The 21,628-nt window shown below is 39.6% G+C and overlaps 1 protein-coding gene across 21 annotated transcripts in view; it reads left to right on the plus strand.

Annotated features, from left to right (window-relative positions):
* SCML2 (Scm polycomb group protein like 2) overlaps window positions 1-21,628 on the plus strand; it is a 77,857-nt gene that overhangs the window by 12,975 nt on the left and 43,254 nt on the right. For 11 of the 21 annotated variants that reach the window (XM_068918719.1, XM_068918702.1, XM_068918831.1 and 8 more), the window contains exons 2-4: window positions 1,768-1,875; window positions 8,064-8,132; window positions 17,057-17,127. In XM_068918719.1, coding sequence (XP_068774820.1) covers window positions 1,854-1,875; window positions 8,064-8,132; window positions 17,057-17,127 — 162 coding nt within the window. In that variant the 5' untranslated portion in view covers window positions 1,768-1,853. Of the gene's footprint in view, window positions 1-1,767; window positions 1,876-8,063; window positions 8,133-17,056; window positions 17,128-21,628 lie in introns of those variants that run through there. The other 10 variants (XM_068918795.1, XM_068918763.1, XM_068918806.1 and 7 more) reach the window with 2 other exon arrangements.

Consider the following 21,628-nt stretch of genomic DNA (forward strand, 5'->3'; position numbering starts at 1 on the left):
GCTGTAAAATAGCCTATCTGGTTCAACACGCGCTAATGAAATGCTGGAATCCTTTTTATGTTCTGACAGACGTTCCAGTTGTGCTAAACTTGATGACTATCACTGCAGGGTTGGAATCTTTATTACTGCACCAAGTGCAATCTGGTACTTGGAACAAAAAGATAAAAACCATGCACTGTTTTAAAGTAATCTGTAAAAACAGTTACTTTGACTCTGCATCACCTTTCACAATTTATTACTTAGAGAGGAAAAGCTTTGAATTTTTGGGGGAGTCTACAAAAGTATCAAGTATTTCAAATTTATTTGATGGCTTAAAAGGATTTCTGTTCTTAATCCTGCTGATGACTTATGTGAATGCTATTGTGTAGTGAAAACTGCTTCCTTTATGTTACTATTCAGTTTTATTTATAACCGCTTTCAAGTCTCAATCTTCTGAGTTTTTGTAATAACTGTGCAGCGTGTTCGCGCACAGTACGCACACCAAAAGAATTTTTCATTCATTGATATTTTTAAAACCATATTTAATTAATTTTAGCCATGGGACATGCACTGTGTAAGTAGTTTTCATCCTGCAGGCCCGTATCGTAGTGTGCAAGTTGATCCAAACTTTGCAGTAATGGCCCAGTTTCAGGAAAATACTCATCTGTATGACACCTCTTTTGTTATAAGCAGTATGTGTGTGTAAATATTTTTAGCATGTGATTATAAGATTCAAGTTCCAAGCAGATACGTTGCTTTTCAACAAGCAGATACGTTGCTTTTCAACTAGTATTCCTTTTATGCGATATTGAAAAGTGTGGCTTCTAAAAACGTTACCTGTAGCCAAACTTACTTTTGGAAAAAATGTGCACGTATTTAAGTTTAAAAACAAAAACAAAAACAAAAACTTGACCTTTTGAGGATGTTAACGTTAACCTCATGGGAATTTCTTGAAAGGAATTGGTCAAAAATGATAGTTCTGAACTTTTAATATCTTTTTACCCATTATTGCTTGAGTAGTGTATGGAAAAGGATAATAAACTTGACTGTTTTGTTGCTTCCAGGCTGGAAAATTTCAAGTGAGTTAGATTTCAGCTGAACGCAGTCAAAAATCGAAAAATTAGATGGTAGAGAAAAAAAAGTTGCTTTTGGTGTTTCACAGTGGTTTAACTAAGTTGGCACTTCTGGTTTCTAAAGCCTACAAGGATGTGGATCACTGCTGAAGTCCTATATACCCCTAACAGGTTCTCTCCACTGTGATACGAGTTGCAATGGCAAGTGGTATCAGTGAACAGTTATGCCTTTGTGTAGATTTCTTACATCAGTGCTTTTGTTCCCCTTTCTGCTGTAGTTCTGAAGTACAGTGTGCTTTGTCCAAAGGTGTTTGAGGTGACGATTGTTAAACTGTGTGTGTGTGAGACAGGAGGGGTGTGTTAAGTATACAAGTCTTTCTTCCGTTTTTCAGTAACGTTTTTGGGGGAGGGGAGGGAATAAAGTATGTTTTGTGTCTTTCTTTGCATTAATAACCCACCGAAAACACAAACCATTAAACAAAGAACTGTCTAAAACAATGAAATTAAAGTTTGGATTCTTCTGTACCCCTGCCGCTTGGATATATCCATTGTTTACACTGTGCTCCTCTACAAATAGCTTGTTAAACCTTTCCTGCTTTAAACCTGCAAGATAATTATAGATCAATACAAAAAAATCCTCCTTTCCAAAAAAAAAAAAAAATCCCAAACCCCAACAACTCCCCCTCCCCTAACATGTTGTATTACTACTCCACAGGAAACTGTTGTGCTGAAAGGAAGAATTAACTGGTCTTTCAACTTCAGCCTTTTTATTGTGAGAGGGAAGATCACAGAAGTGTTACCATGGGGAGAACAGCAGCTAAAGGTAAGGCCTGGTAGCTTTTATCCAAGAGGAAAGAAAATAGGGAAACTGTTAACTCTTCTTTTGAAGGTGGTAGGCTATTACTTGATAATTACTATACGATTAGATTAAAGAAAGGAGTTTATTATGTACTGAGCACAGATAAGTTCATACTTTACCTCATTTTAGAGTAAATATGCTAAATTTAGCTTATTTTGGAGCTGTTCTATATGATGCAATGAAAGCAACTTTGTCCTCTTGCAGTTTTGAAACCGTTGTCCTACTCTAAAATTGAAGAGTGTGTCTAAATGTGATATTAAATAAAAAGTAGTCCTTTATTCTGTAGGTATTATTCTGTAAGTGTTCTGCTTAATTTAGCAGGAGGGTAATTGGTAATACTAGGAATCGGATTTTACCACAACAAATGGCATCAGCAGCTATCTTTCACAAGCTCTTGAAGCTAAAATGGACAGTTTGTTTTAAGAAATTTATCCACAAATGCACGGTGTACCATGAAGGTTTGATTTCTGCTGTGTCGCATCTGTAGAAGTTAATTATGAGTTAAATGTGGAATTAAAGAATGAGACTTAAGAAGTAATGAGTGTGTCTGGGTTAGTGAAACAAAGAGAACGTAGTAAGAGGAAAGCCTGCTGTCCGAAACTGGGTTGCTGCTGCTTTTCAAAGCTTTCAAATGAGTAGCCGTCCCCCATAAAACATTGCTAACACTTTTGTGTAACACTGTTGAGCTTTTCCACCTTCAGCCCAAGTTGCTTTATGTGCTTGTGTGCTCCCTTGGTAAATAATTGTCTCTTGCAATAATAATAGCAGTGGTCATCCATTTAATTGTTGCACAAGGAGTTTATGGAGGAAGCCTACCCCCTTTTCTTGTAGATTTTCTGCATGGCTGTTGTCTAAATATACTAAAAGAGACACCCTGTTCCTGGCAGATAAGATAAGATAAACCCCCTGGGAAGGCGCAAAAAAAAGTAGAAGGAGATGTCTCACTGAGCCTTGATATCTTCAACTGTGTGCCCTGAGGTTTGGTGAAGGGTAGCTAAAAGGTGCTCGCAAACCTGTGTGTTAGTGAGTGAAGGTGGCTGGCCCCTTCCTGGGCTATGATAGGTCTTAAAAGAGACTTGGGTTCATCTTTGTGTAGGAATATTGGCACGTCTTAGTAACTCGCCTTCAGATGAAATGTACTGTATGGCATGAGGAGATCAAATGCTTTTGTCACCCGAAGGTGTTTAACATCTGTCAGGAAGACAGAAAGGATTTCTTTGCGAAAAGTGTTTGAACACAAGCTAGAGTAGAAGACTAAAGATATCTAAGAAATAGCTGTACAAATCCTGAAATCATGAATGCCAGCTTCTTTTTCTTCCACAGTGGACAGAAGTAACGATGCAAGTCTTAGAAGATGAAAAATATATGCCTCCTCATGTAGCACACTACTCTCTTTTTGTCTGGTAAAAACAAATGCTATCTAAAGAGGTGTTTGCCTGCATACAGACAAAGCTGTCATCCTGTTGGTCAAAAGCTTAACTCTTCCCAGAAGGAAATGATTTTTGTTAAGCGTCTCAGGCAAGAAACTGGAGTTCAATATGGCAGTGTTTGGCAGGAGACATGGATCTGCCATCAGGATTATCTTTTACTAGATTTCATATTCTAAAGGTGCCTTTTCCGCTTGTAATTCTTTTTGTCTCATTCACAAGCCAGTAAAAATAGCTGTATCTAGTTTCTTCCTTGTCTCTGATTTCTTGCGTAATAGATGTGGTTCCTCTTGCCTGCCTTCTGTTGAGTAATCTTATCAGCAGAAGAATTCTGTGGTTACAGATAGGGTAGAGTGATGTAAACAAATGGAGTTTTGAATCAATAAGTAGAAAACACCATGTTAAATAATCTATTCTAATCTTGTTTTGTATCTGCTGCATTGGTTTATAGTATGCTGCGAAAAAGTCTTATTTGGTGAACACAAAATATGCTGCTTTAAAAATTTGGTATATCCTGTACTCTAATCTTGCTACTTAGAAGAATGGAATGTTTTTATGGGGTATTTATCTATAATTGTGTGTATATATATAAAATATGTATAGTGTGTGTGTATATATGCATATGTAATGTATATATACTATATAATATATATGGTGTGTGTAATATATGCTGTTTTTATATATATAACACCCATGCACATATTCCAATATATTTAACACATTTTTGATAACAGTATCTCATCCTTTATTTTTTTGGTTCAAGAGCTGAGTAGTATGTAATTAAATCCACAATAGCAGCATTTCATTTTTGTTATTTTGATAAAATTACTTTAAAAACATGCTAGGAAAGTGAACTCAGACTTGTCTCTTAAAAGTGGACTTTATAAACACAGGAAAATAGATAATGAGTTAACTGACCTGTTTTTTGTCATCATGAACTTGAATACTTCAGAATGAACTGGATCTCCTCTGTCTCTTACTTAAAAATTAATTCTCATTTTCAAGTCCGCTTTTCGGCTATGTTCAATGACTGATATCCTTCACAGCTAGCTAAAGAAATTGAAAAGAAAATATTCTTTATACCTGCAAAATTGCCCTCTTTCATAATCTCATTTAAAGTTTCACTGAATTGAGTGTTATATGCTTTCCCAGGGATCTCCCTCAGCCCAGTGATTGAAGTAATACCCCTCCGTTTTTTTAATCTTATTTTCAGTGATTTTTTTGAAACTGAATTTATTAAAATTTGAACTGAATTTATTAAAATTTCAAACACAAATGGGCACATTTTTAAAAAAATGTATTTCATATTTAGAAAATCATGTTTTAATAAAATCTTATTTAATTTTTATTTTAAAAATAATCCATACATTTTTATCCACCCTGGCTATGGATGTTGGAAGAGGCACTCCAGCCCAAGACATCATAACGTTTGTGAAGTGTACACTGGGGGGAAACTTTTCTGAGTGGTGGGAGGTGGTAGTGGATACAGGGTGTCTCACTTGAAGATAGGTAAGTAATTTTTACTGTTAACAGTTTTTATCTGCTTAGAAAAAATACTCAGCTTTGTAACAGCATTCCAACACTGAACGTTGGAATGCATTAAGGCAAGGGGAGCCTTTAAAAAAAATCTTGCTTTTATTCAGACTCATTTTTGGACACTTTGTCATGTGTTGGGTGAGTTTTGCTGAAGCATCTTAAAGTATAGATTTCTAGCTGTCAAAAGCAACTGATAGTGAGAGCGCTTCAGGTTTATTACAAATGAAGATGTCTTCACCAGGTACGAAAGAGATGTTTAAACTGATACTGAGGAATCCACTTCTTTTCATTAATGTCTTCATCTCTTGTTCTCGTAATTTCTTTGATGGTTGGTTATAGAAGAAACGTGTCCTTGAAAGCATTCCATTTCAGCGTTCTTGTTTGCTCTGGTATTTCTAAGATAGGCGTTAACCTAACTGTGATGTAGGAAATAAATCGGGCAGTGATGGACAGCAAAAACTCATCTGGTGTGCAGGTTGTGGTCTTTCAGGTTCTTTCACTTGTTCTTGATTTTTCTGATCATGAAAGGCTGTCATCTTGTTTGAGATCTCGCACTGGTGGATTGATGTTCTTTCATGACTCTGTTCTTTGAAGCTTTGGGTATTCCCAGGAAGCAGTTATTAGTTTTTACTTTTTAAGTTGTACTCTTGAAACGTGAAAGTAGAGCCAGCCAGCACGGGACATAAATAATTTCTCAGCTTGCTGTGGCCACTTGCGAGATTTTAGCCTCACAGGTATTTCACAGAATCACAGATTCTCAAGCAGGGTCACCTTGAACATGTTGCACAGGACTGTCTCAAGACAGCTTTTTAATCTCCAAGGATGGAGACAGCACAGCGTCTCTGGGCAACCTGTGCCAGTGCTCTGTCACCCTCACAGGAAAGAAGTTTTTCCTTAGATTCAGATGGGTTTTCCTGTGTTTCAGTTGGTGCCCACTGCCTCCTGTCCTGTCTCTGGGCACCACAGAGAAGAGTCTTGCTCCGTCTTCTTTATACCCTCCCTTCAGGTATTTAGACACATTGATCAGATCCCTCCTGAGCTAGGAGGGATCTTTTCTCCAGGCTAAACAATCCCAGCGCTCTCAGCCTTTTTTTTTTTTTTTTTTTCCCCTCCCATATGAGAGATGCTCCAGTCCCTTCATCATCTTTGTGGCACATTGTTGGACTTACTCCAGTAGCTCCAAATCTCTCTTGTACTGGGGAGCTCAGAAGAACATTTGCATATCCTCTAAGAAATTAGTGGCAGGCCTCTGTGTAATTATTATAGGGATAAACATGCTTAGCCTTTTTATAAGGAAGTAGAAAAAGGGCAGAAGAAGCAGCAGGGAAATTTTAAGTCAGTCCGCCAAGGGACTGACAATATCCAACCAGTGTGAGCTGGTGGGATGGTAATTCCTTGATCTCTGTCCTCTTTTCAGGCCAGTGCACTGTCAGGGATGACCGAAAGATTTTATTTCTAATAGTGCCTGACCTCTGGGTCAGTGCTTCTATATACAGTAGCTATACTGCTACTTATTTGTCTTGCTGTGTTTAAAAGCTGATAAAGAAGATGTATCTTTTTTTTTCTCTATATATTTTAGCTAGACAGACTGCTCACCATTTTAACAGTGAATTGTCAAGCTTGTCTTGCATGTGAATGTATTAAAACTGTGTGTAACAATTATATTTGTTTAAAAAAAAATACAGGGGCCAATACTGAAATTTGTTTAATATGACTAAAACTAAACTTACCTATATGTAACTTGTTTTTTGAAAAAAAAATGCATGAAGTCTGCTGCATGGAATAAAAAGAAAGCAACACGGCCTTTCCTTGGGAAAAATTAGCAGAAGGCATTCATTTTCTCCTTACCTACCTTCTCTGTCATTCAGCTGCACACACACATAAAAGGAGTCTTTCATATTTCATTTTTTGCCGGATTTCAGTGTATATATGTGTGTGCGCTTGAGAGACAGACATGGTACCTGTAGTGGAGAAGATGAGAGAGCCAGTGCCACCCTTCCTTTCAGTGTTTAAAGTATGTTAATTTGGTGACCTACTTTTGACACTGGCAGACTGCAGTTCAAATGCAATTCAAATATGACACTGAGTTGGCAATTGAGATATAAGTACATTTTCAGATTTAAAAAGAGTATCAAGCTCTATATGGCAGTATCAAGCTCTATATGGCAGAATAATTCTCTGAGTTTGCTGATGCCTCAGAGTTGTGCCTGGGGTCACTGACAGGTCGTTCCTCTGGGAAGGTGAGTGATTCAGGTAGCCCTTTTGGTTGTCCTAGCTGGTGTGAGTTGCTACAGGTGATGTAATTGTTCGGTTGTACAGGGTGATTGTATTAATAGTTGATTATTATATTCTCTTACACTTAAGTCCTTACCTGCTGATGGGCTTGTTCTTGAAATAAATACACTTCTAACTTGGAATTAGGGGATCTTTGATGATCAGAGGCACTTGAGATAATTTTACAGTTATTTCTGCAGCAGTGATAAGCCCTCCTTGTTTTTCTCTTCTGTGCTCTCCGTGAGTAAGGCTTTTCTTGAAGCAGGGTACCGGTGAACCATGTGTGATGTTCACCATTTCCACTCCAGTTCTTTCATTATTTATTGAAGAATAACAACGCACAGAAAGGGCTGAATCATGGCGATCTGTTGGAATTTTTCTGGTGATTATTTTTATAACTAAAATGGGCACTGAGATAGCTGTCTGCATTGGATTATTCAATAAATTAAAGACAGAATGGAATCTCTAACTCAGAAATACGCTATTAGGATTTTTTTTCCTGGTTTCTCAGTTCAGTGTGGTCTGGACAAGATGTTTAAAAGAAGACGGAAAAAAATCCAGTGATCCTGAGGCTCTCAAATTGTATGTAGATTGAGTAAACTGTTAAAAATTAAGGCAGCATTACTTTTTGTAGAGCTAATAAACAATGTTTTCTGCAACTAGCTCTAATAATGTAATATAGAATAATCAAAAGCTCTGCTTTTTCATGCCATACTTCTCAATATATTTTAAAAGAAAAAATAGTGCAGTGAGTAAAATTATAATGCAGATACTTTTTTGATTATGCACTGAAGTGAATTTGAAAAAGTCTTTGGAACAACACATTCTATATTGTTTGAAAGCATTCTGTGTTATGCTGGACATCATTATGATGTGAATATTACATTTATTATGTAATGGAATCTTGTCTTTTAGATTCAAAGAATATTAAAAAAGAGAAACATGGAAAGAATCAGCAGGCAAACAACCCGTCTTTAAAAAGTGGTAGGTATTGCAGCTGTCAGGTTATTAGTTAAGATACCCTTAAAAAAAAAAAAAGGATGTATTTGGTTCATACTGTCTCCTGAGGCTTTTTTATCTTTCTTTCTTTATTTTTTTTCCCAACCTCTTTGGGTATTACTGATGGGTAGTTAAAAACATACCCTTACTTCTGTCTACCTTCATTAACAAAGTATCTCTTGGTACAGCAAATGATACTTGAAATGGCTTGACTTCAGCCGGGTAGTTTTACTAGCCTAAGACAACTATTGATTGTCTATACAATCAAAACCACCTTGTGAACACTTTTTTTTTTTTAAAATATATCATTTATTAATTTGTCTGTTTTTTCTAATCATATATTTCCCTTTTCTGTGTCTCTTCCGCCCCAGTTATCATCTCTTTTTTTGATGTGCTTGCTGGTGCCAGAGTAAGGCTTTTCACTTTAATAATCTGAATTTTTACCATTGCTAACTGGATTAAATTGCCTCGGGTTCTAACTTTAAGCAAATTCAGTTTTCAAATCGACTGTGTCTTTATAATAATCTGAGGAAGCTACACCTGCTTCTTATCAAATTTAAACATCTATTTCCCCCAACAGGTGCCATAGGGCATGTACATTGGGATTGCTGCCAGCTTTTTATTCAACAGCTTACTAAATAAAGGGGCTATCCAGTGTTTGTGAGGTGCACTGAGAAGACAGCAGCTTCTTTATGTGCTCTTCATGTGTTCGTGTTGGTTGCTTGAATTCAGGACAGTAAGAAACGTGACAAGTCCTGTTGACTGAAGTAGAAAATCTCTTCCAGAGTGCTTAGTTAATTCTTGATAAAATATCACCAGGTTACTTAAACTCTCACTTTACTTCTGGTTCCATGCCCTTTGACTCCTAATAGGTGATCTGGTACAGAGATTTTCTTGGATACCAGATGTTCATTGGAACAACAGGGAAAAATTAACGTGGTAACTGGGTATTCGAGGCAAGAACATCACATACAAATGTGATGTTCTGTTATCACCAGCCACAGTTGACTTTCTGCTGTTTCTTTCACTGATCAGACTCTTCCCGTTTCTTCAATTTTTTTTGGCTCCTGGCAGAGGTTTCTGTTATCCTTCCCTGTTGAGACATGAAAGGAAATGTTTTTGTGTCTTGTTTTCAATCTCTGGGAGTGTAAGACGAGGCCCAGTCAAACAAGACTCAAATAGCATGTCTATATATTTTAAAAGAATGCTGTATAATGCAAGAGACGGAACCCCATAAGCCCCTCACCTCCATGCTTTTCATACATGAATATGATAACAGAGCTTCATGAGTCGCTCTAAAACTTCCCTGCCTGTTTCTGTGGTAGAGAGCAGGGCGTTGAAAAGGCTTTGTGCAGAAGTAGTGCTAAGCAGAAAAGCCTTATTCCATCCTCTGTGTTGTTCCACTGAGGACTACGCTGTTAGTCTAGTGTTTGAGCACTGAATTTACTCATGAGATCTAGACTCACTTCTGTTAAACACAGAAAGTGACTTGTTCAAGATCACACAACATCTCTGATTACATATGGATGAGATGATAATTTTTTTTCCTGTCTTACTGCTTGTTGTTGGGAAGGAAGACAAAAGAGACTCTCTTTGTGCTGAAAAAAAGAAAGGTACCTCACAATACTTTTGGTTAACATCTACCAAATCTCAAGAGTTTTCAGGAGAATGTGTGACAGGAGAAGTAGAAGAGGAGAGGAAACAGAGGTGTGAGAATAGATGAATAAGTAGACTAAAGTAGGTAGGGAAATTGACCACAATATATGGAAGGAAGTATAAGGAAGGATATAAAGTATTCTACACTGTACTTAATGTGTTTGCGAGAATACGTAAACCAAAATTAAAGGGAAACTTTGTCATCTTTGTCATCTTTGACAAAAAGGGATGGTGGGATGAAGACTAGAAAAGGCAGAGCTATGTGTCGGAAATCTCCAATGTATGCGCAGGAAACCTAGGGATGAGATGAGAAGACATGAGGTGCTCCATCTCCTTAAACAGCGTTGAGACTGGCAATACTGTATTAAACTAAATTAAATAAACTGGAATCTTCAACTCTGCTTATAAATGACGCTTAAATTGCAGTTTAAATTTTTAATTAAAATTATTTAAACTAAACTGAAGTGTTATACACAGTAGAGGAAGATAGAGTTCCTGGGCATACACAAACAGGGCATACGCACATCCTTGGAAGCAGATGGGATGTCTCTCAGTGCGCTCAGGGATGATGTCACTGTAAGGCACCTCTCTATCATTTTGAAGAGGTCATAGTGATTAAGGATGTTTCCTGATGAATGGGAAAAAGGCAAACAACACGCCAGTCTTCAAGAAGGGGAGTATCTGGGTAAGTACAGGCTGGTGGTCTTAACCTCAGTCTTCAGGAAAACTCTGGAACAAATCCTCCTGGAAGCCATCTCCAAGCGAGTGAAGGACAGCAATGTGATTAGGAATAGCCAGGATGGATTTGCCAAGTGCAAATCATGCCTGGCTGACCTGACTGCCTTCTGTGGTAAGACGCCAGACTCTGTGGACACAGGAAGAGCAGTGGATGGTGTTTATCTCTGCTTAAGCAATGGGTATGGTGGTCTTTACATCCAGACTGGTGAGATGTAGTGTGGATGGGTGCGTAGAAAATTGCCTGGACTGCCAAGCTCAAAGATTATTGATCAACAGTACAGAGTCCAGCTGGCAGCTGGTTACTAGTGGCATTTCTCAAAGGTTGATACGAGGACTGATGCTGTTTTGTGTCTTGGTAGACTTGTATGATAGGAAAGAGCATGCCATCAGCTAGTTTGTGGATGCTACCAAACTGGGAGGAGCGGCTGATGTGCTGGAGGGCAAGGTTGCTTTTCAGAGGGACCTGGACATGCTGGAGAAATGAGCCAACCATGAAATTCAAAGACAAATGCAGAGTCCGGCACCTGTGGGGGGACTAATTCCGTGCAACAGTGCATGTGGGAACCTGACTGGTTAGAAAGCAGATTTGCAGAAAAGGCTGTGGAGCCCTGGTAGGCAGCAAACTGAGCATGAGCCAGCAGTGTGCCCTTGTGGTGAAGAAAGCCAACTGCATACTGAGCTGTTTCAGCAAAGATGCAGCCAGCAGGCTGAGGGAAGCGGTTAGTTCCTTCTTTTTTGGTATTTGTGAGACTGCATCTGAAGTACTGTGTTCAGTTTTGAGCTTCCCTGATACAAGGAAGCCATTGATAAAGTGGAGCAAGTCCATTGGCAATCCACCAAGAAAATGAAGGTGCTGGAGCACATGACGCATGAGGGAAGACGCTGAGAAAAGTGGTTTCTTCAGCCTTAAGAAGAGAAAGCTTACAGGAAAGTGTCTTGCTGTCTTCAGTTACCTAATGGGTGGGTGTAGAGGAAACAGGGCCAGACTCTTCTGAGAGGCACTGTGGGAGGACAAAAAACAGCAAACACAAGTTGGAACACGGGAAATTCCTATTTCTTATAAGGAAAAAATTCTTCATAATGAGGGTGATAAAACCCTGTAAGGGGGGTGTAGAGAGATTGTGGTATGTCTGTTCATTGAGATATTTAAAAGCCAGCAGGACCCAAGCAGCCTGCTCCTACTGAGCCTGCTTTGAGCAAGGGATTGAGCTGGAGACCTCCATGGGCCCTTCTGGAGCCTACTTTGTGATTGTCGGAATTGGTTGAGAAGTGATACAATATTGGTGTAGAACCAGAAAGAACAGCATGGGTCACTGACTGCAGTCCTGTGCTATCACAGGCAACTATGTCATAAACTTACTTTTTCCATATTTCAGTTAATGATGCTGTTTGTCCTTACTGACTGCCTTGGATCACTGTTATAAAATCTCATTTTGGGGCTCATTACAGATTATTTAATTTTTTACAAAAAGTCCCGACTGCCTTCTGATTCCCGCCACCCCACAGAATCACAGAACAGTTGAGGTTGGAAAGGACCTCTGGAGATCATCTAGTCCAACCCCCCTGCTCAAGCAGGGTCCTCTAGAGCATGTTGCCCAGGATTGTGTCCAGATGGCTTTTGAATATCTCCAGGGAAGGAGGCTCCACTACCTCTCTGGGCAACCTGTGCCAGTGCTCTGTCACCCTCACAGTGAAGAAGTTTTTCCTCATGTTCAGACAGAACTTCCAGTGTTTCAGTTTCTGCCCATTGCTTCTTGTCCTGTCGCTGGGCACCACGGAGAAGAGGCTGGCCCTATCTTCTTGACACTCCCCCTTCAGATACTTGTACACACTGATGAGATCCCCTCTCAGTCTTCTCTTCTCCAGGCTAAGCAGGCCCAACTCTCTCAGCCTTTCTTCACAGGAGAGATGCTCCAGTCCCCTCATCATCTTTGTAGCCCTCTGCTGGACTCTCTCCAGTAGCGCCATGTGTCTCTTGTACTGGGGAGCCCAGAACTGGACACAGTACTCCAGGTGAGGCCTCCCCAGGGCTGAGGAGAGGGCCAGGATCACCTCCCTCCACCTGCTGGCAACACTCTGCCTCATGCACCCCAGGATCCCCTTGGCCTTCTTGGCCACAAGGGCACATTGCTGGCTCATGCTTAACTTGTTGTCCACCAGCACTCCCAGAGCTGCAGAGCTGCTTTCCAGCAGGTCAGCCCCCAGCCTGTACTGATGCAGGGGGTTCTTCCTCCCGAGGTGCAGGACCCTTTGTTGAACTTCATGAGGTTCCTCTCCGCCCATCTCTCCAGCCTGTCCAGGTCCCTCTGAATGGCAGCACAGTCTTCTGCTGTGTCAGCCACTCCCCCCAGTTTAGTATCATCAGCAAATTTGCTGAGGGTGCCCTCTGTCCCTTCCTCCAGGTCATTGATGAATAAGTTAAACAAGACTGGACCCAGGACTGACCCCTGGGGGACACCACTAGCTACACGCCTCCCACTAGACTGCATCACTGATCGCAGCCCTCTGAGCTCTGCCATCCAGCCAGTTCTCAATCCACCTCACTGTCCACTCATCCAACCCACACTTCCTGAGCTTGCCTAGGAGGATGTGATGGGAGACAGTGTCAAAAGCCTTGCTGAAGTCCAGGCAGACAACAGCCACTGCTCTCCCCTCATCTACCCAGCCAGTCACTCCATCAGATTGGTCAAGCATGATTTCCCTTTGGTGAATCCATGCTGACTCCTCCTGATCACCTTCTTGTCCTTCATATGATTAGTGAGGACCTCCAGGAGGAGCTGTTCCATCACCTTGCCAGGGGTGGAGGTGAGGCTGACAGGCCTGGAGTTTCCTGGCTCCTCCTTCTTGCCCTTTTGGAAGACTGGAGTGACACTGGCTTTCTTCCAGTCCTCAGGGCACCTCTCCTGTTCTCCAGGACCTTTCCAAGATGATGGAGAGCGGCCTAGCCATAACATCCGCCAGCTCCCTCAGCACTCGCGGATGCATCCCGTCAGGGCCCATGGATTTGTGGATGTCAGGTTTGCACAAATGATCTCTAACCTGATCCTCCTCCACCAAGGGAGAGTCTTCCTTTCTCCAGCCTTCCTCTCTTGTGCCCAGGGTCTGGAATTCCCCAGGGCTGGCCTTAGCAGTGAAGACTGAAGCAAGGAAGGCATTCAGCAACTCTGCCTTGTCTGTATCCTTTTTCACCAGCTCACCCGCCCCATTCAGCAGCGGGCCCATGTTTTCCCTAGTCTTCCTTTTGCTATTGATGTCTTGGAAGAAGCCCTTCTTGTTGTCCTTGACATCCCTTGCCAGATTTAATTCCAAGTGGGCCTTAGCCTTCCTGGTCGCATCCCTGCACACTCTGACAATATCCCTATATTCCTCCCCAGTGGCCTGTCCCCTTTCCCACATTCTGTAGACTTCCTTCTTCTGCTGGAGTTTTGCCAGGAGTTCCTTGCTCCTCCATGCAGGTCTCCTGCCCGCTTTGTTGGGCTTCTTCCTCAGAGGGATGCACTGCTCTTGAGCCTGGAGGAGGTGATACGTGAATACCAACCAGCTCTGTTGGCCCCCCCTTCCTTCTAGGGCCCTACCCCATGGGCTTCCTCCAGGCAGATCCCTGAAGAGGCCAAAGTTAGCTCTCCTGAAGTCCAGGGTTGCGACCCTACTTATTGCCCTGCTTCCTCCTCATAGGATCCTGAACTCCACCATCTCATGGTCACTGCAGCCAAAGCTGCCCCCAACCCTCACATCTCCAACCAAACCTTCTTTGTTTGTTAGTACAAGGTCCAGCAGCCCGTTTCCAGTATGTGCTGTTCTTACCCTTGTCCTTTAGCATAAAAATTCTTTTCTCTCTAGTTTTCACTTTGCTGATGGGTTGATGGAGAAAATTGTGCTTGTTGCATAATAAGTTCTTCTTAAGCTATTTTATTCAGCCTACGGGTTTGAGTGGGAGGAATGCATATTAAATCATTGTGTGAGTTAATTTTCTTAAAGGTTTCTGTTTCTCAGAAATTGAATGCTTTCTGGGGTTTAGAATTACCTGTGCACACTGGTTACAGAGAAACGTTGTGTAGAAATTTTTTTCCATATGATTATTTCCTTAGACATGCATGTTATGTTACAAACCGTATCTTCATGTCCTTTTTCTGTCACTGCAGTAATTAAATAATAGTAAGAACTATCTCTCAGAGCTTGGCTTTAATTTACTACAGCATGTCTTCACAGGTGGAGTGATCTTAATGTAAACTTCAGGATGTTTTTGCATGGTCAAAGAGGTTTTAATATCCAAATTTTAAAGCAAAGAGCCAGGCGGGGTGTTCTTCCTCTTAGATTTGCGTGCAGCTGGCTGCTTGTGCTACTTGATGTAGTTTTCTAGTAGATATTATTCCCTGGAAAGAAAACATGTTTGTATTCTAGTAGATATTATTCCCTGGAAAGAAAACATGTTTGTCTTCCTCTGTACTTTTTGGTCATCCCACCAAATTTACAGTCCTGCTCTGACAACTTACATCATTTGGAACCTGCTCGCTATTTGGAGACAATATTTTCAGAGGAGGTGAATCAGAATCTCTCCTGTTGAAAGGTGGTTATCTCTGATGTTTCTACATTTGTATGATCCTTAACACAATGAGGCTGTGATTCATGATTATAGCTTTTACCGTCATGTTAGATGTGAGATAGCTAGAACCTAGGTAACTTTTTTATTTATGCCAGGTTTAATTTTATTGAATTGGGTAGAATAAAAGTTATCTTTTTTTAAGAAATCAGAAGTTAACCTGTAGTGGCAATTTTATTTATTATTAGACTTGAAAAAGAGCTTTTGTAAAGTAAAACTTTGCTAATGGTTTATCATATTTAATATTTGCAGCCGCCTTGGCTTGTCAGAATGATACGACCCGCAGATGTTGAGGGTACTTTTTGGGGAAAGCCATGCCTTCTTGAAATACGAAGATTTGACTTAAATGTAAAATTCATGTACTCTGCCTCTTGTGGGTATTAAGAAATCACTGTGACTATACCAGTGTGTTAATAAATTTTTTTATTGCAAAATAGGCTGACTTCCAAGATATCTTATCAAACCATCCTTGTAATACCTGGTCTAAATACAGTCCAGTCTACCCAATTAGCACCTTTTGAGATTTTATTGTTTTATTACTTCGTTAACAACCAGATGACCTCTGCAGTGGCGAGGACAAATCGTTCATACTCCCTTGAGGCTGTTACACCAAAAAATGAGGATCTCAAGAGGCCCAGGAGTCCAGTTCTCTTTTACCTGAGGCACTGTGTCTTTTCAACTAAATGCTATGGTAACACAAACAAATTGGGTTCAAACCAGCAAATATCTTTCAGAGAACACGTACGCAAGTGGCTGAAAACATTATCATTTTCTGTTTGGCTTTCCTTTTGTTTCTTCTCTCCTGAAAATTGCAGAAATGCCTTTAACTGTGTTCAAGAGTGTTCTTGAAGGGACTACTAATAAACCTAGTTTGATTTCTCCTTCCTTGCTATGTCTGAGCTGTGATACGAGCTTTGAAAAGTGACAGTAGACTGAACCTCTAGATGGCACTGGTGTACCGTTTGGGGATTAATTTGTTATTTAAACTTTCAGAAAAATGCCAGTTGCCCAAAGAAGAAAAATAAGCAAAATAGTTCTCTAGATAATTATAAGAACAAAATTGTTAGCTGAACCATTGTAGTTTTTCTCTTGTGCTTTCAATTAATTTAAGTAATGCTCACTTATGTCTTTGACATTAGTATTTAATACTGTTCCATTGGTGTAAAAATGTATAACACTGAGTAATATTAGCATTGGTAAAAAATAACAAAGTATGATGATACTGAAGTTATATGTTGCTGAACGTTGCAGTGAAATTTACTTTACCATACAAGCATTAACCTTTAGCAGTCTTTGGATAAAAAGTCGCAAAGATGCAGTTAGTTGTTTTGCTTTGTTTTGTTTTTTAATGTAAGGTCATATTCATAGACTGGACTAATCCTTTTGATTTCTAGTAGGTTGGGGTTAGTATATGATTCTTAATGTGCATTTCAAATACTTCATTCTATTAGCACAGAATCTAAGTGGCAATGTTGTTTAACACACATCATCTCAGTAGTCGGAGGTCAGAACAACTGCTGTTCCCATGTTGCAGTTATGGAGGCAAAGACACAGAAAGATTAATGTGATTTGTACAGGGATGCTTGGGAGGTCCTTGAGCAGATAACTAAATCTAGATATCCCTGACTTGAATCTTCTTATGTGAACCACAGACGAAGAATTTGGGCGAGATTTATATTCGTTTTGCTGTTGTGTGATGCACTCTCTGGATTAATAGAACTCCTAAAACTACTTCAACGGTTGTACATTTTACAAAAGTAGAGCTTCCATTTTAGAGTAATTCTGTTCTTGGGAAAAAAAAAACTTAGTCTGCAACATAGTTGGGGTTTTTCTCTCCTTCTTTCCCAAAGCTTCTTTTAATTTAAGTTTCCATTAAAAATTGTCTGTATTTTTTTGTTTGTTTTATGTATTCCAGAACAATTTAATTGGGATGACTATCTGAAAGAGACTGAATCAGTAGCTGCCCCTCTACATTGTTTCAGACAGGTATGCTAAATATTATTCTGCAGCTCTATGTGAATGTGTGCGTGTTGATAGGGTGATGCTAGAGCAACCTTTATATTTAGACTGCTTGTAAACTTCCTGTTTGACTTCTCTTGATCTCTAGTTATCAGTAGTTTACAATTTTGGCAGACTTTAGCTGCTAAAATTTTCTACTCTTGATATCTGTCTCAAGCCAAACTCTGAGGGTTTCATTAACATCATAGCTTTGGACTCTCTTTTTAAAGAAGATTGGTTAAGGAAAACAGTTGTTATCAGAATTCAAAATGTTTTCTACTTTTTTCAGTAGTCTTAGAGGTACCATGGTTTATAATGAATTAAAATTTAGCTAATAGTCAGAGGAATTTTTCCTCAGCCCCATTTCTATACGAGTCCTTCCAATTCTGGCTAGCTACAAAATATCTATGTTCATTTATATATGCATACATACATATGCACACATAAATATACACACACACACACATATATATATGTATGTGTTTGTATAGGTATATTTATGTGCTTAGTAGAATTTACTCGTCATTTCTTTTCTGCATCTCCCAAACATGTTGAATTTTGGATTATTGCCGAGGAGTAGTAGCTGCTGAAGAAAAAAACCCAACCAAACAAACAGGCAAATATGCAGGAATACTGATTTTACAATGAAGAGCATTATTTGCCCCTAACTTTAAATGGTGCAGAGCTCTCATTGCTAAAGCGTTGCTTCTTATAGACAGGAATGTGGATAGTGGCTAAGCTTGGGCGTTTCAGAGACATGAGTTTAAAAAAAAGCAAGTTTATTGAAGAGTATACATATGTTAACTACGGTCTCTGAAGTTACTGGTGTTGTTAATTGTTCAGTAAGAGGTAGTAAGGAATTTGTAATGGCCATGTAAGAAGGGTTTTTACTGTGCTATTGTAAATTGTGCCCTACAGATTTGATTTCTCCTCTGCCTGACGTTTTAGTATCCGTTCCAACATGAAGTTTATATCTGCCATCTTGTGTGAGCTAATGATCTCTAGTGGTTCAGCCCTCTGGAGACTGAATCAACCTCTGCAGGCATCTGCCTCTCTATAGAGAGGCCTGGGGACCAGTATGTTCCTAACATGAGGGCTAACTTAGCTGCATAACGATAAGCAAGATGAGTTTTGGCTTGCCTGCCTTCGCTGCCTTAGAAGGATAGGTGCTGAAGGAATTAGATAGTTCAGGTAGGTATGACAAGCGGCAAACGTAGTTTAGTGGATCAGGTACGTGCAGAGAGGTATCTTCTAGCGTTTGTCAGTAGTCTGATGAAACAGTTAAACAATACTGGCCTCCAGTGGGAACTGAACACACAGCAACGTGAATGGAATAATCTGAGGAGGAGAGGAACTGTAACACAGTGAATTTGAAGTAGCGTGAACTGGAAACGGAGACTGAGGAGAGAGGAGACCAGGTGGTAGCACTTCCTCATGGTAGGTTTTTGGGTCTCAGCTTTCTCCTGGGGAGCTGAGGATAAAGGACAAAGCCTCTTAAGTGCTGGTTTCAAACAGCAAACGAGGAGGGTGTGAGGGGGCTAAGGGAAGCAGTGTCCGTAGCTCCATTTGGATGGAGCACCTATAATTCATTATTTTCAAAATACAGTTTTACAGTATTCCTTTTTCACAGTGGATGCCAGCTCAAGGCAGAGACTCCAAACTGCTTGGGTAGAGGCAGAGAGCAGTAGCATGTCTGTTGGTCATTCTGAGGTTGATACTGTACTTGTAGACCATGGACCATCACGACAAGAGCGTACACTCTTGAGATATGTATCTACTGCAGAATCCTGCGTAGAAGCCTTGCGCCTTTCTGTACTTGCATCTTTCTCTTTGCTGTTAGTGCTGAAGATTTCCAAAGTGAACAATTGAGTAACGCCTTAAATAAGGGTGGTTTAGTGACATGCTTTGGTTGAGATAAATCTGAGTGGCTTGGATTGCTTGAGGTGTTTGGAGGAGTTGGAAAGTTTAATTTCTGTGCATAGCAAAACAATTTACATATGCAGATTTACAGTTTCTTCTAAGTGTTGACCTTTAAGTAGAAAGCCATATGCAATGTTAATTATTGCAGAGCTGGCTCCTCTTACTAAGTAATAGTTGCAGACTTTAGAAGCTAAAGTGCTCAAGTTTTGTGTAGGACTAATTTGACTTTATTGGATTACATATGGCCTGTACATGTCATTATCACTCTGTGTAACGTGAAGAAATACACTGCAGTGGCAAGCCAAATGCAACAAAGCAGAGAAGCTTAACTTAACGGTTAAATTTAGAATTTGTAACTTGTGAGAATTTTACAAAATTTAAATTTTGTAGCAATTAAAAATGACCTGGGGAGAAGTAGATTAAAGTATCTACCATTAATTAACATACAGGTGTAGGCAGCTAATGGAAATTGATTAAAATATTTATCTTAATTTAGACTGTATTTTATCTGTTGCTCTCAGTTGTTTTTAATTACCACTCAAAAATTTTGAAATAATCCACATCCCTTTTGCTCACTCTACAACGTTTTTTCAGACAGTTGAAAGTGTTAAATAAAAAAGTTCAGTCCCTTTCGGTCTGAACAGAGCTTGAAGCAAGGCTGTTATTCAGCTGGTTTTGTTTTCTTGGTGCAAATAAGAAGTGGTACAGAGGTGATACCTTTTTAGTACAGTGCCCTGAGTTGTTGCAGTTTAAGCAAGCTCACCTTTTTTAAAAGCAGACAAAACTTCTAGCTTTTCAATTTCAATTGCTTTTCAAGATTGTAGAAAATAACAGCTTGACAAGCAATACCCTGAAATTGAATTGCCCTTTAAATTTAATATGCTCAGGCTCCCCCCTCAGACAGCCTGCTGTCTAAATGCTGTATTGGCAGATGCTACGCTCAGCGTTTACTGAATGTTGCTTGTCTTTTTGTTTTTTGGGCTCTGGCTCCTTCAGGGCTCCTGCTGTTGATCGAGGGTCTGCTTCAAATAGTGCACCTGCACACAGTAGCACAAGTACAGCAAGATATGTTTTTAAAAAGTAAAGGTGATGGAGGCAAAATATCACCAGTGCTTGGTATAGTACAAATTACTTCAGCCTTTTTGTGTATGCCCGGATGTATAAATGCACCCGATCCACTTACTGTGGAATCCCTTTTTGAGCTGATCAGGCATGGGACATGTGTATCTTGTGAGTCATGTGCATCTTGCTCATATTTCTGTTTTTTCTACCTGCCTCCCATATTAGGTTTCGGATTCTCTTAGCCTGTATAGGAGAGCTAGTGGGTTAAATGTCATGGGGAACACTGCGTACAGTTTTTGTCACTTGTGTTCAAAAACAGCTTTGTACTGGAAGAGATGCAGAAAAGGACTTCCGGGATGATAGGATAATAGTCATCCTCTTTTACAAGAAACTTCAGTGCTTGCTTATTTGATTTGATGAAAGAATGCTGAGGAAGGATTAGATTGCCCTCTGTCAATATCCTGCAGGTTTTGTTATTATTTTTAAAGGATTTAAGGTTAAGGGTAGTGTTGGCAAAAATTTCTGTGAGTACATTTAGGCTGGAAATGAAGAGGTTTCTTAAAGAGAATACTGAGATTCTGGACTAATCTTTCTACACAAGTGACAGAGGCAACCAGTCTCAGTTAGTTTTAATATAAATTTCTGAACAGTGTTAAATGATCTTATTGCCTGCAGTACTACTGTAGGCAAATGGTCAGACTCTGATCTAGTAGATTTGTGCTAGTACTGTATTAATAGTTATGTGAGCTTTTCCATTTTCTTAGCCACAGTAAAAAATACTCCCTTCGCTCTTCTTAATCCTTAGCTTTTCACAAAAAGCTTGGATCAAAGACCAAATTGCATTGTCACATTTCTTTTCGCTGTGCCAGTGTCTTTTTTCCAAAAATCTGATGTCTGCTAATTAAATTGGCGTTTCACTCTGTGCGTGTGTGTGCGTGCATTCCGTTTTCTGTGAATAAGCGCAAGCTACAATCCCTCTCTTAGCTCCAACGTTTCATGCGACTTTGGGACTGTATTTCCTTTGAAGTCAACATTAATTCCTTTCGCTTTCTTTTCCACATTGTAAGCTTTTTTGATGCAGAAACTCTTTCTTGCCTTGAGCTTTTGTAAGCCTAGTAGTGTAGGGTCCAAGTGTTGTGTGAGTTTCCAAGATATGACTATGTTATGAGTAACTATCTGTTCTGAATTGAAAATTAATAAGCCTAGTTTTTTAAAAAGAACTGAATGTCATTTTTGCTAATGTCCTCGTTTTCTGTTCACTTCAAGTATTAATCACTCCTCCCATATCTTTACGTTCATATTTTCATCAAGATTCCTTTTTTATTCCCCATAATAATGCTTATTTAAAAAAAAAAAAAATGTTTGTGCAGTAGAAACTGAAATGGTAGCTGTTGGAAGGTTTTCTAACACCCCTTTCTGACTTGCTGCTCAAGGCTCAAAGTTCAAAAGTTTCTTTATATTTAAAGAAATGATATGTTTAGATGAATGAAAGCTGTACATTGAATTA

This window comes from Struthio camelus, chromosome 1 (assembly GCF_040807025.1).
Source record: "Struthio camelus isolate bStrCam1 chromosome 1, bStrCam1.hap1, whole genome shotgun sequence".
NCBI classification, from domain to species: Eukaryota; Metazoa; Chordata; class Aves; order Struthioniformes; family Struthionidae; genus Struthio; species Struthio camelus.